Consider the following 27,400-nt stretch of genomic DNA (forward strand, 5'->3'; position numbering starts at 1 on the left):
CACACACACACACACACACACACTCTCTCTCTCTCTCTAGCCAACTGCCTGTCAAGAATGACTGGGGTGGAGGGAGGGACAGAGCCTTCAGGGAGTTGCTGCCTCCAGGGCACTGCTGGTCTCTGATCCTGCCCCCCCTCCCCCCCCCCACCACTCCATTGCCACTGCCTACAGGGATGGGGGGCATGGCTAGCAGCACTGGCCTCATCTATCCCCCCGCCCTCTGTCCGTTCCGTCTTTGTGCCCTGCAGGGACCGGGGGGGGGGGGGGGGGTCGGGCCAATGCTGCTGGCATCACCCCCCCCCACTCTGTGCCCACCTCCTCCAGGGAGCAAGGGGGGGGGGGGTGAGGCCAGCAGTGCTGGCCTTGCCTCCCCGCTCCGTCCTGTGTGTCCCCGCCATCATGGCGGCAGAGCACTGCCACCCCCTGTCCAGAACGCTTTTGGAACACTCTGATTGCTTGTCTGAAACAACCAATCAGAGCGCGAATAAAGTGTTACGGGTAGACAGACTAAGGCATATATATCTAGAGAGAAAGAGAGTGAGAGAGATAAACAGATCGATCGATCGATCTATCTATCTTCAAGAGCTTACCTTAAAAACTTGGCACAGTTTTTTCAGCAAAGCAGCAGTGTATACCACAATACTTCAGGGCTTTAAAATTGTCAGATCTCCACAGTATGCAGGACTGATCAATGCTTTGATAAGATACTACCTGGAAAAACACTATATGCTACGGGAAATGATATGGCAGAATATAGCCAAATAAACTGTCAAATTATTTATAAAATGATATGCTTTTTGCTTTAAATTAGTTCAACACATCCAACACTCTTGCAGTCCTGAAAATTAGGTATTTGCATCATTAGCCAGCAGCCAAAAGTGGTGGATCTTAGGACTGACCAAGCCTAATTTGCTTGCTGAGATTTGCAGCCAGTGAGCTAAATAAGATATCTAGCAGCCAAGTAAAAAGTTTAGGATCAGAGCCGAATGCAAATGATGTCTGCTAAAATATCCATATTGTAACTGTTTAACAGAAAAAGAGATCTCTGCTTGTACAATAACTGCTTAGACCAGCCAGTATGCTTGGCTTGCATGTTTTGAGCTTTACATATTTTAGATGACTACAGTATTCTGTATTACATTTAAATATGCCATTGAAGATAGGAAAGAAAAAATATATGAGAACTGAATTGAATCATAAAACCTCTGAGGAGTTTTCTATGTCTCAACCATTTTAACTGTACAGAAAAACTGTATTTAGGGCTAAATTTCCTTTCAAATGAATGCTTTTGTAGGACTTGAGGACCTTGGAAGGCAGCAGAATTGATGTAGTCCCCCTCATGTAGAAAGCCAAGGTTTAGAAAGTCAGAGGCTCATAACCTCTGCAATACTAACAACTACAAGCTCTTCTGGGGCCCTTGTATCCCTGCAAAGAGGGCATCTGGGTATAGACCAGGCCAGTGACAGCACACCCCCTCCAGCCCAGACAAAACACAAGCAGCTGCAGAGACTGTTGTAGTCCTGAAGCAGTGGCAGCTGCAAAATAGCTCCATTGCCTAGAAGAAAATTTGGTTCCTTCCCCACTCTTCCCCAGCCCACTTAATCGGGTAATGTCTGAATCCTGGACCCAGGACATTAGTCATCTGAATAAAGCTAAGGGCCAGATTTATTACCAATCTGCTGAATAATAATAATAAAACAACTTTGCAGAATTCAAATATTAAAACTTGAATATTGTTTTTACAGAATGAAGTCTTACTTAACAGAACTGCTTTGTTTAGTCTATATTACACAACAAGCATCAACCAGATATTCCTACATTGTACTTACCACTTTAAAATGACCCTTCCCAGCAAGAGCTCAACTCCTAGGTGCTTATATGAAGCAAAGAAGGAGGAAGAAAAAATTGCTTTCTTGGCAAAAGGACATGCCATTTGGATTTTATGCCCTTTATTAATATAGTTCCCATTTCCATGATGGGAAAGCAGAGACCAAAAATTGTATGCTCGCTTATGTTATTAAGACATAGCAAGCATTTCTTCAATTTGCAAAACCTTTACCCCATAACTTTGTTATTTAGATTCAAAGAACAAGAAGGATTTGTTATTCCTGATCACTTTTCTTGGGCAGCCATTTTAGTTGGTCCTAAGTTTTGCATTCATCTGTATTTTTGCTGTGCTTACCAAACGTTATTGTTTTTGATCGAAGTACTTTAAATAAAAGCCCAACATGCAGTTAATTTTTTGCCAAGTATTAGAAACATGTTATAATGAATGTGATATAAATAGCAATGAACTAAATAAAGTAAAATTGCTGTTAGATTTTTTCAAAGTTTTAAAGTGGCACAGAGCCTGGGTAACTCAAGATATTAGTGGTTAAAATAAAATTTTGGGGTTTTTGTTCCAGTTTGTTTCTCCCCTTCCAGGCTATTAAGGAACAACTGGTCCAATCTGAACAGGACCTTCTGGCTATTAACATTAAGTTAATTTACCTCACGTTCATTTTGCAGTGTTTATACCTATTTATCAAAAGAGCACTGTAACTTGCTGACAGTTCCAGCAGAAAAGTCAAGGGTTGAACTGAATATCCTGCTTCTAGATACGGTCCTCAGGACAGCCCTGCGCAGGCTGCGAGTGGCTGCATCAGGGAGCGTGGGCCACAGGGCGGGAGAGGGGCCGCTTTTCCCTGGGCTCCTTCCCTGCTCTCCCCACCTCCTTACCTGAGTTTCCGGCACGGGGCAACCACATGGTCCCAGGCCAGAAGCCCATGCTAGGGCTTCCAGCTGGGGTGGGGGCAGGGCCAAGCAGGCTTTGCTGTTGCAGGAGCCCACCGGGCTACCCCTGCGTCTTACTGCCCCTGGTTTCTGTAATTTTTGACAGGAACCAAGGACAGATCAATATTAATTTTCTAAATTTTTTAGGGGGCCCTGTGGGCCAGATAGAATGGCCTCTGGCCCGCGGGCCGTATTTTGCCCACCCCTGCTTTAGTAAATGCCTGGGGCTTGTGCCAAACAAAGCAAATGCTCATGCCACTTGTGACATGAGCCATGGGCTGGTCACCCTTGTTTTAAGATATACAAGGACAGTGTAATTGATAAGAAAAATGGTTTAAAAACAAAAAAGTCCCCAAAACCCACCAAACTCAACCTTCTGCCTAAGCTCCAAAGAGCACATCATCCTGTTGTCTTGGACTATTGGTACTGAGGGACTAAGCCTCAACAATTAATGTCCTGGCACTCTTTATGATAAAGCTACAAAAAATATTTTCCCAACTTACTACTTTTCACTGTAACCTACATTGATTGCTTCACTCTTTCAACATGGACACTTTTAACTTCAACCAAAAAGTAGAATAATCTTTAATCATGCATACAGTCACTCTCACAAGTACTGCATGACTAAGCCTCTGCATTACTGTAACAGTGAGTGAAAAGGAAGTGCCTATTTTTTTCAGAAAAAAGGGAGCAAGCATGAATAAAATGGTTGGTCTTCTAATCAGAAACTCTATCTAAAGAATGGCAAATGTGATGCAGTAGCTTGCAAGACAGGTTAAGAAGCACAAATGGCAGTACAGAGAGAGTTGTACCACTGATTTTAAATGTGTTTTCTGGTTAGAATTCTGATGCAAGAGTATTTCAAGAAACAACGGTTCACCCTGTGTATTACTGAGGTTTGTGAAGAGCTTAGAGAAACTCCTACCTCTTTAAATATAACAACAACGAACGCTAAAATTTACTACACTTACCCCACATTTCAAAATGCAAAGAAATTCTTCCCTGACAGAAACAGGGGGCGGAGCAGTTCATAATTTCTGGATTAAACCTAGTACAATTAGCTGCAGGATGAAATTATTTGTGACAGGTTCACTGAACCACCTCTTACAGAGGTCACTAGAGCTTCCTAGAAACCTAAAACTGCCGGTACAAATTTAACTAATAACAAATGAGTTTTTTAAACTATCAAAATTGATGTAAACATCATAAAGCTGTTCTAAACCCACTGATTTAGTTATGTACTTTCAGTGAAGTTTTCAGTGAACTTTGTTTATTTAAAACGTATAAATTGAAAAATACCTTATTTACCCAAATCTAAGACAACTTTGAATTTAAGATGATACCACAATAACTGGAATCTAGGCATGGACAATTATAAATTTGTTATAATTGTCCATGTCTAGAATCTAATTATTAGAGGGTCACCTGAAATTTGTTGTTCCCCTCTCCCCCCACTGCTGCAGCAGAAAAACAGCAGTAGGGAGCAGGCAATGGGAAAACCAAGGGCCTCTGAGGAGAAAGCAGAGCTGCAGGTAAGAAGTAGGGAAAGCAGGGGTGGGGAGCAAGAAGGAAGGAAAGCAGACGCAAAAGAAGGGGAAAGCCAAGGTAGGGGGAGCAGATAGGGGAAAGAGGGGAGGGGAGCAGGCAACCCACCCTTTACCTCTCCTTCTGCTGCTTTCCCTACTGGTTTGGGCACAGGTAGCGCCTCAGAGTCACTTCTGCCCCACACTGCAGAACACAGCTGTGCTGGGAAACTAGCTCTGCACAGTGGCTTTTTCCTGCCCTGCCCTGCCCCCCCCGCCGCTTCTCTTTCCTGTCTCCCCAGGGCAGGAGAGCAGGGCAGGGAAGGAGAAAGCTGCGTGGTGCAATGCTGAGCTCCCAGTACAGCTGCTTCCTGAAGCATGGGGCAGACTGAAGACCGCAGCAACAGCAAGCAGACTCCTCTTTCCCTGCCTGGCTACCAGCCAGCAAGGGGGGGTGGAAAGCTGGGCAGAGCTGGGGCTACGTGCTGCTGATGCTGTCTCTAGCACAGCTGGGCTCCCTGCACAGCTGTTTCTCCCAGCTGTGATACTCAATTCTAAAACGAGGCTTTGTTTTCCGCACATGATTAACTGGGGGGGGGGGGGGAAGAAATCTCATCTTGGAACTGAGTAGATCCAGTATTATGACTGCTGGCACGCGCAAATGTCACACCATGAATAAACTTCTACACTAATATGAGGTGAATACACTGGGTGGCATCTCCAATTATTTCAAATCTGTAAAATGCAGCAGCATAACTGAGGGGTGGGGGGAGGTGGGGGGTGACTGGGGCAGCATCCCCCGGCACTGCCTTTGTGGGGAGAGGGGGCAGCAAAAGCAGCCTTGGCTGCAGCAGCAGCACTGATTGTCACTGTAATTGGCATGGCAGGGAGCCAGTGTTGCCCCAGGCACCTTGCGGCTGCCCCAGGAACGGGCATAGCTTGAAAATATTTTGGTTCACAATAAATACATTTATGTAGGCAATCGCCAATCCTCTGGATCATGGTGTACACGCAAGAGATCTATTCAGATGCCTGATGAATCTACTTGTATGGAGTCCTATGACCATCAAGACCCTCAATGCGTACACCTAGGCAAGAGTATGGAGGAGTGGAGGCTGCCCAAGACCTACCATCCTCCTTTGGACCACTGAGACAGAATCCAAAGGCCAGACTGAGTCCAGATGTTCAGTGCCTTGATGGGCTGTCATTTCTGCCAGAGGACAACTACCCAACACCTCAGCAAGGGTTCATTTCTGTCAGGGTGATGTCCTGTAGTCTTTCTCCATTCAAGGAGTACCCACAAGGCAGTAGGGCCTAAGGTTTTGAGGTGCCCTATATTCACCTTACTCTGAAAGTTGCAAAATTGTGGTGTTTTACAGAAGCTACCCTATCACAACTAGTCCTACCATGTTGCCACCAGGCCCACCAGCTGAATGCAGTTTATGGTCATAAAACAAGAAAAAGATCCTCCAAAAGGGCAACTTCCTCTAACTTTAAATAATATTGCCCTTCCAAGGTAGAAATTCATCACTATTTTCATCTTCAAATAAAAAAGGTAAGTAGTTTGAAAATTTTACACATGGGTTATTTTAATTTTGTTATTTAAAGTTCTAGAAATAAAACTTTGCCTTGAAGTACTAAGTGTGTTGTAGTAAGCTTAGTTAAAACTAGCTGCAACCTGCCTTGTGGGAAAGCAAAATTTAACAATCCTTACACTTTCCTTTACAGACAGATCCCCAAAGGCATCCATCACTGAAGTGCGTCTGGATCTGAAATCACTTTGCAATATTAATAAATGATCTAATAAAAATCAAATGGAAAACATAGCATGTTTTAAGCAAGGGCAAACATGAAATCGATGTTGCTTCTTTTTGGTAATATACGTATTAGAAGAGAGAGACAAATACGGCAAGGGGGTCTATCTGGTTTTGCTATAGTAGGATATCTAGCTAAGGTAACTAAAGAACTAGACTATAGTTAGTCAACTAAACAAGGTACGTAAAGCAAACTACACTCCACTAAAGTTCAATTACTTTAAAAATAAATCACATTTTGAACACTGAAGTCATGCTATTCAATAACACTTTAATCTGAAACTGCCCAGAGATGCAAACTTATTTTATAATGCAAATTAGCAAAAACCTGAGTAAAGCATCAAGCCAATGGAAAAGTATAGGGAAGATCCAGCAAACTGCAACTAAGTGTTTTTGCATATTCTAGATGAAGTTAAGAACAGGAATTTAGGCTCCATGCTGGTCGCAACACTAAAACAATCTTTGACGCTTCATAATTTAATGCATGCAGAGCATCAAAAGCAGGGTCATTTTCCCTGTAGCTGAACAGAAGCTTTAAAAGGCATTCAAAACGTCACAGTGCCAATGGCACTTAAAGTAGATAACCAAATTTAATTTACAATATTTTTCACTTATTCAACTGCTAAATGTATAATAATTTTAGATTGCCTTTCAGATATATCTCTTTCATTTGTCTTCATATGTAAATAAATACTTAAATACTTACTCTTATTTTTGTTTACTGCTTATTAAAGATGCTATTTGACTGCTCTGGACACTTACATCCTACATTTACCACACTCGCCAACATGGAAACAAGTCGTTGCTTCTGCTTTGCCCCAGGCACCCAACTGCATCCCTATGGTGCTGGCAGCAATACTAGCTTTCCTCTTCACTTCAGTGACCTGTCAATGTCCTGGCTGACCTGAAGGAATTGTCTATAGAAAGCAAAGGTAGCCTAGAGCAGGCCTCACCACTTGAAAGTAACACAGATCCCAACTGTGGTAATGCCTTAGATGAAGAAACCTGCTAACAAGGTCTCCATTCTGATTTTAATCCTTTTGAGCATCAGATGATTATTCTGTTTAGGCTTAATCACCAAATTACAGCTGTGTCTTACAAGGCATTCTACCATGAGTAATAGAAAGGTCTTGACCTAAAATGTCAGAACTTTTTTCTGTGGTCTACTTCTGGACAATATAGATATCCCAAGTACCTGGGATTTAGGCAGATATCTATACAGCAGGAAAGTATTTTATCTAAGGAGGACTGAAAATAGAAGATTCAATATGCTGAGGCTGAAAAACTGACTTAAATTATGGGAAAGACCAAATGTTACAATTGTCAAAGGCCCAAAAATTAATCTATTGATTTATAAATGGAATATCATACATATGCTGTCAGCACCTAGTCAATACAAAACCACATAAAATATATCCTTTAATCCTGGATTGATGATAAATATACTGCTGCTCTAAGAGACTTGAGACTGTTTGGGGTGACTGACTCAGTAGTATCAGGCTTAAAAAAGACAAGTTTATAAAACTCTAGAAAAATCAGCTTCAAGTTATGCATTTCCAGCTACCAAACAAACATATGCTAAAAAGGCCACAAGATATGTCCAGAGTTTTAAAGGTCCGGGGAGAGATCTTATACCATTGCAGTTGATGGCAGACCTCCCATGATTTCAATGGGACTAGAATTGTACCTTGGTGTTTACACTCTTTCTACCTGAATTCTATTTATGATCTCTTTATGCATTCTTCACTGTAGTCTTTGTTAGCAGGCATTACTTCCAGAATTGTTAGAAGTAAAAACAAATGCTGTTTTAGACACACTAACAAGCTGGAGAACCTTAGGGTGCCTATAGATGTGAGGGGAGGCTCCTCAGATGCGCTGTAATTACAGCATGTTGGAGCCTCGATTCATAGATGCTAGGGTCGGAAGGGACCTCAGTAGATCATCGAGTTCAACCCCCTGCATAGGCAGGAAAGAGTGCTGGGTCTAGATGACCCCAGCTAGATGCCTATCTAACCTCCTCTTGAAGACCCCCAGGATAGGGGAGAGCACCACCTCCCTTGGGAGCCCATTCCAGACCTTGGCCACTCCAACTGTGAAGAAGTTCTTCCTAATGTCCAGTCTAAATCTGCTCTCTGCTAGCTTGTGGCCATTATTTCTTGTAACCCCCGGGGGCACCTTGGTGAATAAAACCTCACCAATTCCCTTCTGTGCCCCCGTGATGAACTTATAGCCAGCCACAAGGTCGCCTCTCAACCTTCTCTTGCGGAGGCTGAAAAGGTCCAGGTTCTCTAGTCGCTCCTCGTAGGGCTTGGTCTGCAAGCCCTTAACCATAAGAGTGGCCCTTCTCTGGACCCTCTCCAGGTTAGCTGCATCCCTCTTGAAGTGCGGCGCCCAGAACTGTACACAGTATTCCAACTGCGGTCTGACCAGTGCCCGATAGAGGGGAAGTATTACCTCTTTGGATCTATCCATCATGCATCTGCTGATGCACGATAAAGTGCCATTAGCTTTTTTGATGGCTTCGTCACACTGCTGACTCATGTTCATCTTGGAGTCCACTAGGACTCCAAGATCCCTTTCCACTTCCGTGTCACCCAGCAGGTCATTCCCTAGGCTGTAGGTGTGCTGGACATTTTTCCTCCCTAGGTGCAGCAATTTGCATTTCTCCTTGTTGAATTGCATTCTGTTGTTTTCTGCCCACTTGTCCAACCTGTCCAGGTCTGCTTGCAGCTGTTCCCTGCCCTCCGGCGTGTCAACTTCTCCCCATAGCTTTGTGTCATCCGCAAACTTGGACAGAGTACACTTCACTTCCTCGTCCAAGTCGCTGATGAAGACATTAAAGAGTATCGGTCCAAGGACCGAGCCCTGTGGGACCCCACTGCCCACACCCTTCCAGGTCGAAACCGACCCATCCACCACGACTCTCTGGGTGCGACCCTCTAACCAATTCGCCACCCACCGGACTGTGTAGTCATCCAAGTCACAGCTTCTTAACTTGTTCACCAGTATGGGGTGGGATACTGTATCGAAGGCCTTCCTGAAGTATAGGACATCCACCCCTACTCCTGTGTCCAGGCATTTCGTAACCTGGTCATAAAAAGATACTAGATTAGTCAGGCACGATCTGCCTGCTATGAACCCGTGCTGGTTTCCCCTCAGCATAATTTGTCCTGCCGGGCTCTCACAAATGTGAGCCTTGATAATTTTTTCAAAGACTTTGCCAAGGATGGAGGTGAGACTGATTGGCCTATAGTTGCCCGGGTCCTAATGATTAAATCAAGTCTGCTAGAGCATGCTAATTAGCATGCTAATTAGCATGCCTTCACCGATACACGAGACATTGCGGGCGCTTTAATTACAGAGGCTCTCGGAGCTGCTCTAAATAAAGCACTCCCCCACCCATCCACCCCTGGAGCATGTGTAAAAGCCCCCTTAGCTTTCAAATGGTTTAAAAACTAACCTTTAATTTTAGTGGGTTTTGAGCAATTGGTTGTTAAAATCAGAGATGCAGTTGAACTGATGAGGCAGTAATGAAACGTTCTACAACCATAATTAGCCATCAAAATAATTTAATTTGAAGGATAGGTACAGTTTAAAGGTAACTTCAGTCTCTTCATTTTTCATGGACATTTTTCATTTTTCATGGACAGCCAAAGGCAGGCCAGGGGGGCACCTGAGAAGCTAACTGGTTAAGCTTTCATAGGCAGCAACCTACTTTGTCAAATGCTATTGTTCCTGAATGCTAATTTAGCAAACTTAAATAGTTCCACAGTACTTAAAATTCATATTTTAAAACTTGTGCAATAGCTTCCTACACCAGAAAAGTAGTCTGTGCTTCTAAAATACAGTCCCTTTTCCTAGATTATCTACATTGTGTTTTGTTCGTAGATGAGTGACCCTGTGTTTTGATATATTGAAACATAGCCAAATAAATCTATTTTATCAAATAATCCAGACTGCTCTGTAAAACTTTGTCCTTACATCTTTACTTCTCCATACAAATATTACAAACAGTCTAAGATACCTAGCCTCTTTTGCTAATGTTTCTCAGGGGCACATTCTATCCCCAGATGCACTCACTGCTATTTCTTTAAGAATGTAGCCTGGTATTTATGTTTTTAATAAATGCAGTTTGCCACCATTAACTTTCATCTTTTAAAAATATTCAGCACAAATAATTTAAAACTTTTCAGCAGTGAATCTCTTACCCTAATCTCTAAATTCATTGTGATGGCCTAGAGCAGTGTCACAAAAGCTTTGAAAGGGGCTCTTACCAGGTAACAAGGTCCAACACCAAAAATTTTGAGCAGCACATCTGCTTCTGAACAAACCAGACTAATGATCTTCTCCTTAAAAGGCAAGTTTCATGCGTCATGGGACAGGTGAGTATTGCAGACCAGTTAAACCACCATTTAGAACTAGGCTGGCTCTGAGGAGCTCTAGATTGAACAAATGACCTTGTTTAAGTGGGAAAAAGAAAAAAAAACAACCTTTGAACCATTATACTTCATATACTTTACAAAACAAGTAAGATTCAGCCAAAAGATTCAATTTAGGGCTCAGTTAACTTAAATATTAAAACTCTCTCTAAGAAAAGAGAAACATGGCAGTCCAAGAGTGGTCTATATTATCTCATCTTCAGACAACATTCCATTTATTTTATTGTTTTTCAGGAGTTGTTTTGGGAGTCAGTCTTAATGCTACCATTTACATCACAGGGTGAACAGAAACTTCAGTTAGTCCTCAGCACATCACTGTAATGTTTTATAAAAGTCAACGTCCCCCTGAAATGCAGTGGATTCTCTATCATTCAAATTCTTACTTGAGACCTGCCTGGTTCCTTCCAGCTCACTTCCAGACGTGCTTGGTAGACTGCTTGGGTGGATAAGAAACTGAGAGCCCAAAAGTTAAAGATCCCAGAAGCCTATGAGCCCAGGCTGCTAGGATCTACTGTGTCTGGCAAGGAGGGAAAAGGAGTTCACCAAACCAACCGCCTTGGAAGGGGATCCATTTCCTTTCATATAATACCTTGAAACTTGTTATTCTTGTTCTGAATCAGAACAAAACCAAGATTTGAAAGTATTGAGATCTTCCATAATAGAATTACCTTTCTCCAACCAGCTGCATATAGCATCTTTCTGAACAAACATAGTTTGACACAGGATGTACAGGTTTGACACAGGACCTTAGGAGGAGAGATGCTATGGTCTGTGTTTACACAGGAGGTCAGATCGGCTCAGGGATGACTATCCTGTGGCACAGGCAGCCGCTGTGTGGCACATGGCAGATCAAGGATGGGACAAGCAGCACAGTGGCAGACAGGGCAGGAAGCAAAAAACACCAGCAGATTAGCAAGGGAGGACAGAGCAGGAAGTAGAAAGCAGGACAGGTGATTGAGCAGGGAGCATAGCTTAGACAGCAGAGCAGCAGATCAGGCAGAAGAAGGGAATCAGAATGGCACTCAGAAAGGGGGTGCAGCTAATTTGTGGCACACTTGCCAAAAAGGTGGGACCTTGCTGGACTAAATGATTGTAATGGTCTTTTATTACATAAATTCAACTCCTTAAAACATCAGTTGTCAGCTTTTCATAGTTGCAGTCCGGGGTGGGGGGAACCAGCTGCTGGAAGTGCTTGGTGACCTTTTCCCCCAGCAGTACAGAGCCCCCTGGTGGGTGTTCTTGCCTGTGGGCTTGTACAGGAGGGTCTGGCCAGGGCTCAGGCAGGGGCTGGCCTAGACACTAGAGGACCTCTGGAGGTCCCTGCCAGCCCCCACTTCTCTGTGATTCCCCCCTGCTTCCCCACCCTTTGCCTCAGGCCCAGGGCCGGGGTCTGGCTATGCCCCTACTCTCATTGTTTGACCCTTTGGTGCCAGCTGGGAGCTGGTCACACTCTGCCCCCTCCTTCCCCCAAAAGCCTGACAAGAGCTGCTTCCACCCTCCCACTCCAGGCACACTCTGGCTGAGGTCCCTGCAGGCCAGAGTAGGGGTTTAAATGCCTCCCCAATCATATTCACGCCTGCCGGGGCCTGGCCACATCTCCTCATCAGCTCAGCTTCCCTCTAGCCTTTTGGCCACTGCCAAAGGGAAGGGAGGCCTCACTCTAGCGCCCCCCGGTCTCTAGCCTGGGCCACTGCAGGCATGTGGCTGCATTTCTGGAATCAAAAGTGAATGTCTATTCATTTGCTTGCTGGTTCAATCTAAGCAGGTTAGACTAACCTGAAAAGACTGAATCAATTCAGGCTTGGGCTTTTTGAATGTGTACTTAGCCTTAAAGGCTAACATCAAATGAACAGAATTTTATAGGTACTTCTGTATCTCAAAGGCATACTCTGTGGAATTTCTCAGGCCTGTTGAGAACAACAAAGGTGCTAGAAATTCTCAACAAAAAAAGAAAGTATGCAAGACTCTTTCGTAATGGAATGTGCTAGGCAACCTAAATGCACATTTCTATACATTCCTTTGCCACAATCCTAAATTAATTTTACTTTGTCTTCATTCATCCTAGTGCTTTTAACCTTGCATTCCAAAGGGTCTCATGCTAGCAGTAGCAGCCAGTCTGCATAAAGGAGATATTTGTTCCCTTATCAGCCCTTATCTAAACTTGGTGAAATAGTTTTTATTTTGTTTGACCTTACTAGCATATAAAGTAACTGAAAAACAGCATCCAATATTTTAATATGAAAGCAAAAATGACATTAAGAAATAAACAAGCCACCTCTTCCATGCTACCACAACAAGACTCCAAATATTTGTACTAAGATATGAAAGTTTTATTCTAGCATTTCATATCAAATTAAAACTGTAACCTTTAACCAACCTGCTAAAAAGTTGTATTTTTTCCAGTCAGTTTCAGCCAAATGTATTTTAGCACAAGACCCCAAACTTTAATTTCCTCTTCTTTTTGCTATTGTTATACAGTGTTTCTAAATATTTACCCTTCCCAGATTACTAAAATGGAATGAGACACGGTTCCTTTGTAGTGCAGATGATTTGCACAGACCTAAAGTAGGAGAGAAATTCTCACGCTTTCAAGGAGAAGAACTGGATTTAGAAGATACTTTCCTAATGACAGTGTAAATTAATCTTTAACAAATTTAAACTGAAATATAGTGGCACTGTATACTCCTTCCTCATATAAAGTGATCTCATGAATTTAAAAGACAATAATGAAAAGACGACAGAGAAATGTAAATTTTTGCATTTTACCAACATTTTAAAATAGTAAATGTAAATTTTAAATAGTCATGGTAAATGTACTAAAGCTTCATGTTGCCAGGTATTTTATAATTTCAGTCACATTCAGTAATTAACTTTCACACACAGGACCAAGGAAATCAGGGCTTTGTTAATCTTATTTAGGGCTAGTTTAGTTCTTTTAGTTGTGTAAACTTAAGTTTTCCACTTCTGCATGCTTTTTATGCACACCTGACAAATATTCACACTGTGGTTGTTGTTGTAAGTAATGTTACAGGAATTAAGTTGACAGCCCTGAATATCTAACTTGTGTTAATTCAAAAATCAGTTATACTGTGGGATTTCAAGTTTGTTTCCAAAGCTAGTGAATCATAAGATTCTTGGTAGACACAGCCAGTAAGACTAATCAGTACACCCGATTACGATGGCAAACTTTGTTATTACTGACAAATGTGAAATCAAAAGAGTAATCCATAGGAGAGAAAATTTATGTTCCGTTTTTCTTTATTTTTTTTTTTAAATTAACCCAGTTGTATATTAAACTACAATAAACCTAGTTAAGAAACAGACATAAGAAGCTATTAAAAATAACTAGAAAGAAAATCACTTTTTTGTATCTTCTTATAAAGAGAGGTTGAATTCATTTTTCCTTATTAATCCAAAACTATTACTGAAAAGACTTGTTCCCTCTTTTCAGATCAGCACTGGTACATGGGAGAAAAATTTCTCTATATAAATCATAGTGAACAAGAAAGAATATAAAAGGAGCAATTAAAAACAGGCTAACATCACAGATTATGTCAATCTAGCCAAAAAAGTAAGTAAACATCACTATATTAGGCTTTTATAAGCAAGTTACCAAACTATTCCATACTAACAGCAAACCTATCCAGCAAAACTACCACTGAGCAGCTCCTTCAGCAAAGAGAGTGTTTCTTTGCTAACATGACATATGCGCTGCAAATTAATGGGGACAGAAAATTGTTGGGGGGGGGGGGGATTACCTTGGATCAGTTAACTGCCCCACATTTTTCAGGAAACTGTTCAAATGTGTACAGTAACTGATACAGTAGAGCAGTAACTTATAGTAGCAAATTTTTATTATTCATGAGTGCATTCCCATTGAGAGGTTTCTAATTTTTACTTGTAAGACAGCGAAAAAGGTGCTAAATTTTGCTTTTCAGACCAGCATGAAGTGTAAAGTAAGCCATTTAAAAAAAAAAAAAAAGCCAAAAGAGAAGTGTCATAGGTGTGACTCTCTGTACCAAAGCAATCTCATACATCCCTGCTTTTCTACTAACAGCTGCCTCTCCTCACCTTCCAAATATGGTGCTGTTTCCCTCTCTCTTCCCTAACTCTGCTCCTTTCTTTCCCTACCCCTGATCATTTTATCTCATTACTTTCCCCAATACATTTGATCACGCCTGATTTCATGAATCAAGCCTGTAGCTCCAACCATTCCCTTCAGGCTGTGATCAGGCTTTCACAAACCAGCAATTTCTTGCAGTTTCTAGATGAGAGAGGGAAGGAATCCCTTCTAGCCAGTTTTAGTGTACATTCAATCTACCAAAACAAACACTGGTGATCATTTAAGAATCTCTGAATCAGGATACAGCTTTAACAAATCTCTAAGAAGTTTCTGTATACATGCAAATTCCCCTCACTGTAATGCCACTCCATTAACCATTTTCAACTTTTAATCACTGCAGTAAGCTTCACTGAACTTGCATCTCCAACAGCACTAAAATATGTCAGCCACCATAAAGCTCAGAAAGGTGTATGTCAAGTCATCCATGTTTAACCTAATTACCTCCAAGCAAAGTAAATTGGCAAGGCAAAGGGAAAAGAGAAATTAGGGATTTTGCTGACTTCATAAGGGACAAATGGTAACATTCAATGGGGGCATTAAATGGATTTCCATTTTTCTTTAAAAGTGTATCTGTAAACACGCACATATTTTAGTAACATGTTTCCAAATTATCTCCCCTAGGTGGCAAGCTAGAATATAAATGGTTACAATTCCCATCGATTTCAGACTAGACCAATTAATTAGGTAAAACTGTCAAAACAACTAAGTTGATGAATGAACATCATTCATTCATTATCGAAACTGCTGCCATCATTTAAACTCCCGAAATATATTGTCTAATCCTTTAGCATACAAAAACATAACAACAGTAAGTCAAGGGGTATGAAATTTTAGTTGCTGGGGCGCTGCAATCTTTAATGGTTACAACGCAAGGCCATGGGACACATTTACAAGTCTTGCTCTTTGTTTTTTCACCACCAGTTGTACTACAGTAACCAACTTGTTCCATTTAAGTTATTATGACCGTCTCCGATGCAGAAAACTAAGTTTTTAGGGGGGGAAAAATCCTATATGAAAACTTGAAATGTTATAAGGTACCTGTACATGTGCAGGGAGGCTGTTACAATGTGCTGTAAATTGAGTCTGCTGAATTAAGTCTACTGGAGCATGCTAATTAACATGCTCCAGCCAGCCTCCGTGACTCGTGTATCAGCATCTCGTGTATCAGCATACACGAAAATGGTGGCAAGGGTGCTTTAAATACAGCTTGTTTGACAAGCTTTACTTAAAGCACCCCCTCTGCCATTTTGAAGCATGAGAATGCTTATCCATGAGATGCTAGTAGTGCTTTAATTACAGTGGTTCTTGGAGCCACTCCAGTTAAGGCACCCCACACCAGCCCTGGATGATATGTAAAAATGCCCTTAGTAATTAGCTTTGGGTTCTGTGTTCTCAATGGAGCACTATGTCACCAAGTCCTTTCACTAGTTTTCAGTCCTGTGACTAGCACTCTCTTAACATTGAGACTAGGGACAGAAATTATACATAAACCCAGTATTAGTGATCAGAAAGCAGTTCAAATCTTGTAACACAACAGAAGATCAGTGTACATAAACCACATTCAAAATAGATAAAACCAATCTAAGATAAACAGGGATGGATGTTGTATCAGACTTAAATCAATTAAGTTAAATCGGTTTATTGAACTTGTGTCCTAGATCCCCTCCAGATTCAAGTTAACTCTCGAGCTAGATACAGACAGTCAAAAAGCCCAAGGCTGAATCAATTCAGTCTTTGCAGGTTAGTCTAAAATGCATAGATTGAAGTGATAAGCAAGGGAACAGACACACTACTGATTCTGGAAATGCAGCCACATGCCTGCAGTGGTCCAGGCCAGAAGCCAGGAGGCACTAGCACATGTCTCTCTGCTCTGTTGCAGCAGACATTTGGGCCATGGCTAACCCATCCAACTCAGCAAAAGGGGTAGGGGGGCAGGGTTTGCAGGAGAGGTGCAAAGCATCCTGGGATGCTAAGGGATTGTGAGTTGACTTGAATTTGAAGGGGATCTGGCAGAGAGTTCAATAAACTGATTTAACCTAAATCAGCTAGGTCTGATGCTACATCCATCCAGATTCATCTTAAACCAGTTTCAGCCATTTTAAAAGCAGTTTATGGGCACTGAACTTTTGTTGCATTTCAGATTTGGACCCATTTCTGATCACTTAAACCAGTTTGTGTGTCATTTCTGTCCCTAGCCACAGTCCCCCAGCATCCCAGGATGCTTTGAACCTCTCCTGCAAGCCCCACCCTCACCGAGTTGGCTGGCTAGCCTTGGCCCAAGCTGCCTACTCCAACTCAGCAGGGAGGCGTGCTCTAGCACCCCACAGCTTCTAGCCTGAGCCACTGCAGGCATGTGGCTGCATTTCCAGAATCAAAAGTGAATGTCTGTTCACTTGCTTATTGGTTCAATCTGCATGCTTTAGACTAACCTGCAAAGATTGAATCAATTCAGTTCCTTTTTGACTGTCTATACTTAGCCTGAAGGTATGGCAAGATACATTATTTTGAGTTAAAAGTGGGTGTTGTGGCCGGGGGGGGGGGGGTGTCAGTCTTGATATGCTCAACTTTTTTGTGGAAAACTCTTTTTGTCTGTCACTCCTCTTCTACGTTCATGAGGAGCTAAGCTAGGGTATTCACTCACTGCCCCTGAATGAACAAAGGAATAAGATGCCTTGCTTTAGCTTCCACTTACCATCAGATAGGAATGGACACATGAAACAGCTTCCCCCTAGTTGCCTCCCCCCCACCCCTTCTAGCTTTGTCTAATTTGTTTGTCTCTGCTCTTAGTGAGAACTTCAAATGATATTAGGCAGTCTCCTGATGCCAACTTACAGTTGAGCTCACTGATTCTGCACTACTCCCCACTGCTACACATGTCCACCTATATCAGAGGTTGGAGTCCTTTAGCTGCCACTGGCTGCTGCTTGCAGCCTAGCCTCTGCAACAGGCAGCAGATCTCCACACCCCCTGGCAATTGGCAAGAGCTTCAGAGAGAATATGGAATAAGGCAAGCGATAAGACCCTAGGGGCATCTTCTCTGCCATCCCAGCTACAGCAAGCTGCTGACTCCCTGAGCTGCCATGGGCCAGATGCAGCCTCTTCATAGGTCAGATCTGGCATGCAGGTCATTGGTTACCAACCCGTAACCTAGATAAACTTTTTTAAAAAGTCAGACTGTAAATACTACAGAATTTACAGTGACTGACAGTCTACAAATACTTTAGCTAGATAAGAAATTATCAACACACTGAAATTATCTAGGACTTGGGTTTGTCTCTGTTTCAAACCAAATGTGCTTTCAGCTGTTTAGGAACTTCAATTAAGCTTCTGTACAGCCTGGAAAATCTATGGAAAACTGGAAATGTTAGAGAACTAATGCTTCACAGCATTGCTTCAAGTATTATGGCCAACACGAAACACTCAGTTGTCACTGAGAAATAAAACAGAAGTATTTATACGTGTTCTGTTGAAACAGCAACGTTTACAGATATGTCACACAAATGAAAGTATATGGTCTTTTAACACGGGCAAGAAGAATCATATGCAATAACTGATCTGTCTCTCCACAAGCATTTTTCTTCAGATTTCCCAACAGTGATATGCACTAGTCCAGACTTGCTGCCAGTTTATCAACACTATGCTATCTAACTTTGCTGAGAGCATGTCTAATAGGCGTGATCTTTAAAACTCCACAAGTCAATCAATCTGTCCAATGATTCCACTCTCGCTTTCACTACTGCTGCTCCAGATGTAGTAAAGAGGTAGAAAATTTGAAGAAAAAAATTGCTACTGCAGACAAGGTATTAAAGAACACCTTTAACCCAAGAATCTGTTTTTACCCACACATTTAAAAAAGAGAGCATATACCCATATGTTATAGGCTACAAAGAGATGTTCTAGTTGTTCTGGGACAAAGTGCAATTGTTCAGATATGTATGACCCTTGTCCTGGGAAAAATTCTAAAAAGGTTCATAGGATAAGAAGTACTAGCAGTTTATCCTGGGACATCACAAAGTATGCCTGAACAGTTAACCCACAATTGCATCATTGAATCAATGGCAGAAAAACTGGCAATGCATTCAACTGCTCACTGAAGCCTAATTAGAAGTCAAAGAGTTTACACGCCAACCCCAGGATATTTCTGTTCCAGGACAAACACAGGCACAACTTGTCCAGGGACAAATGTAATGTCTGTATCAGACTCCAGTTCCATGTTCTAACCCAGGGGTATTCACCCTTTTTGGATCAGTATACCCCTGGTGGCTGGACACAAAGCTGTGTACCCCCAGTGGCAAGATGCAGAGTGGGGGGGTGGCTGGACACAGAGTGTCAGCGAGTCCTGCATGTGAGCTTCCCTTGCCCCCCGCATCTGAGCGGCGCCTGAACAGCAGCGCAGGATGGTGTGTGGCAGCGCTCTCTCCCCGCCCACCTGCGCGAACCCCCCCAGGGTCTTCTCGCATACCCCTGGTTGACAACCCTTGTCCTAACTCTTTAGGGCTTCACTTTTTGCTTTTCAGGCAGTAAGCAGCAAAACAAAGCTTGACCATTAACTTTATCCAGTTTAGGAACCAAATCTATGCTCCTTGCTTATTAAAATTACTTGTAAAAAGCAAATATCCTTTTTTTTGGATGAAGATGTATTGAATGACTTCTAAATAATTATTTTAAACATTCTTCTAGTTGGAAAAACGTGGTTCAAATGCTTTCCAGATTAAATAGTGGTTTAGCTGCTAATGAGATTTTACAATAGAGACTGGTCAAAGGGGAAGATATCCCCAAATACAATTTTACCACAATATTATTATCTACTTGCTTGATGTAGCTGCTAACACATCAAACTGTTGTGGTTTGGGGCAGAACTTCAAAACTAGTAATTAAAATAAACAAAGAAGAAAACATCAAAATAAATGTCATTACATTTGAAATGCAGGAACCAAACACTCAAGTGTAACTGACGTTCTTGTGAACAACTCTTCTTATAAACCTTAGCCCTCATTTGAAGAGATGCATTCACAATGCTGAAAGATGAGCTTTGTCCTAGACCAGGGCAATCCAACTGATGGTCCACAGGGACACATGCGGCCCTGAAAGGGTTAGCATGCTGCCAATGAGTTCCCACCTGGCCATCACACCTCTCCCCCTCCCCCTTCCCCCTACCAAGTTGCCCCTGCCCCAGTGTCTGGAACGGGGCTGCAGTGCCAAAGCTGCAGGCACAGCAAAGAAGGGAGCCAATCTGCCTGCACTGCAGGTTGGTGATGTATGTGGCCTGGGGGCAGGGGCAGTGCTGCACAAGTGGGGGGGGGGGGGAGGGGAAGGGAGGAGAAGGAGAGGGGCATGGAGGGAACGAAGGAGAAGCCAAAAATAAGTTTAAAACCTCTGCAGCAGTCTGACCTAGCATTTTGCAGCTTGTCTTCATCAGCATAAAAAGGGCTATAAGGGCCTTGATCAAAAGCCATTTCATGAATATTACTGATTTCTACCTGTTGCTAACGCCTAGAAAAGCTGACATTAGTACTAAAACTGCCTAATAAAAATTGTAACAACCCCCCCCCCCCCCCAAGTGGGACAGATACATTCACAACATAAAAACATCATGGTTACTCACTTCCCAGACAGCTTTGCAAAGGAGTCTTATCTCACCAAGAAATATCCCCTTCCCCATTCTTTTTTTTACTTCTCGGGTGGTGTAATTCATGAGAAACAACTGACTGCGTGCATAATGAATTATATACTGGAAGTTACACTTCATGTGTTACATTTGATGTATTTTAGGCAAGTGAAAACTTCATTATAGCATACTAAACAGGTTTCCAGGAAAAGAGGCACTGAATTAGGGTCTAAAGAAGGATTGTCAACTTTAACTGCATCAGAAAGAAAAACAGAAACACATTTCCTGGTTGTTTTTTTAAATTACACTTCAAGAGCTATTGTTACTAATGGCTGCTCCAAGTTGTAAAAACTGCAACCTGGGATGGCAAAGGTCAAAGAAACCCTACTGATTTTTCCCAGATTACTCACAGAATTAATAAGATCATTTGGGAGCCAGCCTCTAAGGTTATCAGAAATTTCTAGTCATATGCATGTAATATACTTTGCAGCATTTCTGTTTACAACATCTTAATGATCTGCAGCAGTGAAGCGGAAATCCTTTTGCCTAGTAAGAGGTGATGCTGGAAGGTAATTTGAATAAATACGTATTTCTCATTTCCAGGGGCAAAAAAAAAAAAAAAAAAAAAAAGATAAAGAAGCAGATAAGACTTTAGAAACATGTTTGTTGAATTAAAAATTGTACAGTTCTAAAGTATTTCCATGTTAGCCAAAAATAAAATTTCTCTGCTAAATACACAATAAACCAAATTATTATATACATACACATTAAGACAATCACTGTTTTGAAATGGCAAGAATATCATTTTCAGCAAATATTTAAGATATTTGAAGCATAGATAAATCAAACTGAATGAACAGTTTCTGTATTTTCAATTCTACTACATACTTCTGTGTTGACACCGGAAGAGCTGCCAAATTCATGGGGGTGGAAGGGGCAAAAGAAACCAAACCCATTTACATTGCTAAATAATGATTTCTGTTAATTAAGGAGCTATACTTAAGACTGCCTACGGTTGTCTTCCCTAAATAGACAATATGGGCCTTTACACAGTTTTCCTTCAGCTCTCATTATCATCTACACACAAAAGCCTTTCACCATGGTTTGTGTGTGTTTCGAACCCCGGCTTGCTTACCCAATATGGGCAAATGTACTCTGTTCACTCTACCATACAGCTGGACTGGGTAAGGTAAGCCCTTCACAGATCCAGAAAAGTGCAGAAGTTCTGGAACCACAGTTTTTTATCCCAGGGCTACCTGATGACACAGTCCCATTGCTCTGTGATTATGCATCTTCTCCAGAACTGGATCATCAATAGGATTCCACAGCTATTTATAAAACAACAGATGTCTCCACTTCACCACCAAGCCTGTATGATCTCTTTCACTAAGACAAACTGCTTTCTTCTGAGAACAAGCTGCTGCTGAAAAGTGGTCCACTGTATTTCAGGTCACCTATCTGCCTACAGTTGTGGAAATGGACATTCCATGAATAGTGTCAATAATTGGAATGGGTCATACATCCATGACTCAACACCAGATGAAAGAGGGGCCACAAACAGCAGCAAGCAGCATGAAAAGCCAGAACTGTTGGTTTACTGCAGTGGTCTCCAACCTTTTTAAGCATGAGATCACCTTTGGCGTTAAAAAGCTACCCAAGATCTACTGTGTGCCGTTGCCACTCTCCCGCCCCTTCCCCGCCCAGCAGGTAAGTCTAGGGGGAGGGAAGGTGGGGAGATCAAGGCAGAGGGAGAAAAAATTATTTGGGGGCATACTTCCCCAGTAGGTAAGTCCCACCGGGCCAATGCCCCACTCAACTTACCCCTCCTCCTGCCTCTGTGGCACGGTCCCTCACTGCAGGGGCTCGATCTAGCCCCCATTCCCTCCCTCCCCCACGGATTGACCTGCTGGCCTGGGGTGCGCACATGCATGCATGCTTGCGGGCGCTTAGCCCCCCACCCCAGTCTTGGATCAACTCCAAGAGGCTCTGAGATCTACCACAAGAGGCTCCAAGTTCTACCGGTGGATCGAAATCCACTGGTTGGTGACCACTGATTTACTGTGTTAGTGAGCTAAAAACATTTCTGCACAGGAGCTTCAGAAGGATAGACACGTTTTCCCATAATTGGCTGTAAAATACTGTATTTTTTCACATACTGCACACACCCAAATAAGCAGTCGGAAACCACTGCCAATATGAAATCAGCAGAGAAAAGTTAACACTGGCTTCTATCCCTGCTTGCTGAGAGACCATTAGCAGCCATTTCACAGCACCATGCTTCTATTCAGGCAAAGGAAATCCACTTCCCCACTTATAAGACATATAACCCAGTTTTGGAGAGCTGATTTTTGAGGGAAAGGTATGTGTGGTATTTAAATTAATGTGGTGAACTGTAGAGTGCCACAGCTTAAAACAACACTAAAAACCAATAAATATTCCCCCAGAAATCTTATCCATATTCCTATAACATGACTGTCAATGCACATAAATTAGCATGCTTTGAGCATGACAGGGGTTGTCAACAAGGGGCATGCGTACCCCTGGGGGTACTTGAAAAGGCTCTAGGGGGTATGCATAGGCGGGTAGGGACAGAGCGCCGCCACGTACTATTCTGCACTACCATGCAGGTGTCACCCACCCAGCCAGATGTTGGGGGGCAGGGGAAGTTTGCACACAGCAGCTGATCCAAAAAAGTTGAAAACCCCTGGCTTATTAGAATAGGGCTGAGTATAGACATTCAAAAATCCTGAGCATGAATTGATTCAGTCTTTGCAGGTTAGTCTAAGCTACATAGATTAAACCAAGAAACAAGTGAACAGACATTCACTTTTGATTCCAGAAATGCAGCCACATGCCTGCAGTGGCTCAGGCTAGAAGCCAGGGGGGCACTACAGCAAGTCCTCCCTTCCCTTCTGCAGTGTCCAGAAGGCTGGAGGGAAGCTGAGCTGAGGTGGGAGGGCTTGGCCAGGCCCCAGCAGGTGCTGAGTATGATTAGGGAGGGGTTTAAACTCCCAACCATGGAGTGCCTGGAGGGAGAAGCGGGGAGCAGCAGGCTTTTTTGGTGGGAGGAGGGGGTGTGGAGCATTGCTAGACCCTGCCCCTGGCTGGCACCAAAGGGTTGAGCAGCAAGAGCCTGACCCCAGCCCCGGGCCTGACACGAAGTGGGGCAAGGAGGGGGGAAATCACAGAGAAGCATGGCTGGCAGGAACCTCCAGAGGTCCTCTAGTGTCTAGTCCAGTCCCTGTCTGAGCCCTGACCAGACCCTCCTATATAAGCACAATCTAAAGAGTGGAAGGTTTTCTTGCAGCACTTACAACCGAAAACACCCACCAGAAGGGCTCTTAACTGCTGGGGAAAAAAGCCACCAAAGGCTTCCTGTGACTGGTGCCCTCCTCACCCCACCCCACCCCACCCCACAGTGGGGCCCAGTACTGTGCTCCTCCAGCCTGAGTCCCAAGGCAGTGCCACATAGAGCCCCCCTCACCCCGCAGCCCTGCAGAGCAGGAGAAGGAGAGCGAGAGCCCTGCCTGCCTGCTGCAGTGGCTCCATGACATCCCAGGCTGGCCTGGGCGCAGGGCGCGGGGACCTGGGAGCAATCTGGGCACACAGCTTCCATGGCCCCAGCCCAAGCTGCAGCCAGATAAGAAGGTCCCTGCCCCTGTGGCATGGCTCAGCCTGGCCCCGCCATCCACCCACCTTGTCTGGGGCTGAGACTGGAACTGTGGGGCTGAGCTGGGCCAGCCTGCAGGCATTGCTGAGGGTGGGCATGGAGGGGCTGGGCCCAGCTGGCTGCAGCTTGGGCTGGGGCTGTGGGAGCTGTGCACCTGGATTAATCCTGGTGCCCCATGCCCAGGCTGGACTGGGTTGTCATGGAGCTGCTGCAGCGGGCAGGGCTCTCCTCTTCTTCCTCCTCCCCCCCCCCACCACAGGGCTGGGGAGGAGGGGGGGGCCTCTATGTGTGGCACTGCCTAGGGCTCAGGACCGGAGGGGCACAATACTAGGTCCCACTGTGGGGCAAAAGGGAAAGACTGGCTACAGGACGCTCTCAGTGGCTTTTCTCCCCAGCAGTACAGAGTGCTCCCCCAGTGGGTGTTCTCAGTTGTGGGCTCTGCGAGCAAACCCTCTGCTCTTTAGACTGTGCTTGTATGGGAGGGTCTGGCCAGGGCTCAGGCAGGGGCTAGACCAGACACTAGAGGACCTCTGGAGGTCCCTGCCAGCCTCACTTCTCTGGGATTCCTCCCCCCTTCATCTCAGGCCTGGGGCCGGGGTCTGGCTATGCCCCCACTCTCACTGCTTGAGCCTGGGGGTGAGGGGGCAGAGGGAGAGCCAGGCAAACCCCAGCTGGGATCCCACACTGGTGGAAGATGGGAAGGAGGGAGAATTAAACCCCCACTTTCCCCTCAGGCCACACTCCCCACTCCTGCCAAAGGGGGTACTCCAGAGCAGTGTTTCCCACCCTCACCCCCTTCTCAACCACCTGGAGCAGTGATAATGCTCTGACTAGGGAGGAGATGGGTGGAGCCAACCCTGCTCCACTGGTGCAGGCAGCACAGCCCAGGGCTGCAGAACATCCTGGGACGCTGGGGGAATGGGATTTAATTTCAACCAGGAAGAGGTCTGGGACAGAAGTTCTGTAAACCAGTTTGACCTAAATCAGTTAAGTTTGCAGTTTTGGCCATTTTGAAAGTGATTTATGTGCACTGAATGTCTGTTCTGTTACAGGTTTAAACTGGTTTCTGATCACTTAAACCAGTGTGTGTGTAACTTCTGTTCCTAGCCTAGAAGACTGCACCCAAGTTTTTCTACCTCAGAGTCCCATATCATGAAAATTCTGTAGTGACAACTGCTAAAACCAAGTCTATAACGTCCAGTTAATCTAAATGGTTAGCTTAGCTTCAGTTCAAGCATCTTCACCATACCTACCTTTGTAGCTGTGTCCCTACTGTGTCTGTGCTTGTTGAAAGTTTGAGGCATGTTCCATGGTTCTTTTTTCTGAGACACACATTATTTTCCAGTCAATGGTGTCTGTTGCATGGGAATTGGTCTGCCATTGCAAAGTGTCAGGTTCCAAGTGGAGCCTGAGTTTTCCCTCAGCTCCCAGTTGGGTAAGCTGAGGATGGTAGGAGAGCATTAAAGTTAATATCTGGGTATAAGCCAAGGTTAACTGTGCAGCATAGACTGACCTGAGTGAACCACAGCCATTCATCCTTCCACCTGAAGAATGGATGATGTTCTCCTGCAGAATACTAAAGAAAGGGATGTGCACGGTAGATTATATCAGGCTTCGAGACAATAACTTCTGGGAAATAAAAAGATCAAGAAAGATAACTACCATGGACTCTCTGAATAAAGTTACACAGTAACTACATGTGCTATAAGAGTTCAGGAGAGGTTCAACAGTGGACCCACTCACTTTAAATATAGTCTCATTTGAAGAGACAGCTACTTATAAAAGGACCAAAACTTTTCTTAAGTAATTACTTTTGGTTTAGTAATTAAGAAAAATTAATTAACTGGAAAAGAAAGGAATTAACTGCATCAATCAGGCCACATATGTAATTAAATCTTGTCACATATCTAACCTTGGTCATTAAAATCAATGATATTTTGGCACAAAGAAAAGTTTATACTTGAGCTTCCTCTATGCCATGATCCATCTAATTCAACAGCTCTTCCTTGCTTTCTGGTGGATACATTGCCAATGAGATTAAATATACAATTCATATATTATCAGGAAGTTGTCACTTAAGATGTAGGTTTTTATAAATCTTTACTAAATAGAATATTAAAATCAATGTATTTGGGATTTTTTCTTAATTTCAGATGAACATCTACTTAGATTTATTCATTGTTCTGCAGGAACTGCAACAAGAAAACTGGAGCAAGTCTAGGCCCTGAGAACCAGAAAATGAAAATGGTTACTTTTTTACTACTTCTATTCTGCTTTGTTTGGACTTTGAAAAGGAAAAGGAAAAATTGGCAAACAAAAGAGAAGTTATCAAGAATGTTTACAATGCTGCTGGCACAGGTAAGGATTTTTTTTTCCATGTGCATTTTTAGCCTTAAAATTCTTTTTACCTGAACACATGGGTTAAGACCTGGTAAAATATCAGAAAACTAATTTAAATTATTCACTGCCAGCTGAAGAGTCCAGAAAATAACTGGGGTTTAGCAAAGGGTACGAAGCATTCCTCTCCAATCCACAAGTTTATGTCCAGCAGAGGTTAGCAAGGGCCAAAATTGATTAACCAGTATTTTGGTAGCATATGCAAAATGGCAAAGTGAGTCTCTGATTTCATTTCACAGTTGTCAGACCCCACAAGGAGTCAAGTAATTCTTGAGCCATATCAAGCTTCTCTCTCAATGAAGATGAAATACAAATCTCACCACTAATACAGATACTAACCTCACTGAAGGTAGTAAGATTTTTTTAGAGCAAACCCATCCCTCCTAAGCAAAAAACTCTCTTCTTAAAAGAAAGTCTGAAAAATTAAATAAGCCCTACATGTCCTGCAATGTGCAATGTATTCTGAAGTCTTAAATGAGGGGCTTATATACCGTAGTTGGAAGTGGAATAAGCTAATTTTAGTGCCAAGGACACTGTACTGAACTTATTTTGCATTAAGCATCTGTGTACAGTTTTGCAGACTGTTAACTGCTGTGCTGATCACCTTCCACATGAAAATAAAATTCTCCAGCCATCCCCCAAAATGTAACCAAACTTCTTATCTGAAACAATAGAAAGTCAGGTGAGTAAGTATTTATAGCAATATGGACTTAGTGGCAGATCTGTATACTTTAAAATTGATTTACAACAGAACAGTGCACATTCTTCACTTAGGGTGATAAATAATTTACCAGTAAACATTTTTGCCTATTAGCCAAAACCACATCTTTTTGTCCAGAACATTTTTACCGTGCTCTTTCTGCACAACAGATTTAGAAATAAAGTTTTCTATTACAAGTGTGCCAGAAAATCCTATTGTTATATGCTGTCTGAAATGATAGGATTTGGATTTCTTTGGATTTCAAAGGTTCAGAAGAAAATTAGAAGCAGTAGCAGTACCTGGATTAATAAGGACAGACAAAAGCACAGCCGGCAACTATTAGCTTCGTCT

At 43.1% G+C, this 27,400-nt stretch overlaps 1 protein-coding gene across 2 annotated transcripts in view; it reads right to left on the reverse strand.

The window, feature by feature from the left end:
• DISP1 (dispatched RND transporter family member 1) overlaps positions 1-27,400 on the reverse strand; it is a 160,691-nt gene that overhangs the window by 82,749 nt on the left and 50,542 nt on the right. The window contains exon 1 of one of the 2 annotated variants that reach the window (XM_019483137.2): positions 25,466-25,503. The exons of the other annotated variant lie outside the window; for it this stretch is intronic. Coding sequence (XP_019338682.1) covers positions 25,466-25,488 — 23 coding nt within the window. The 5' untranslated portion in view covers positions 25,489-25,503. Of the gene's footprint in view, positions 1-25,465; positions 25,504-27,400 lie in introns of those variants that run through there. 2 annotated transcript variants of the gene reach the window in all.

The sequence above is a fragment of the Alligator mississippiensis genome, chromosome 1 (assembly GCF_030867095.1).
Source record: "Alligator mississippiensis isolate rAllMis1 chromosome 1, rAllMis1, whole genome shotgun sequence".
Lineage (NCBI taxonomy): Eukaryota > Metazoa > Chordata > Crocodylia > Alligatoridae > Alligator > Alligator mississippiensis.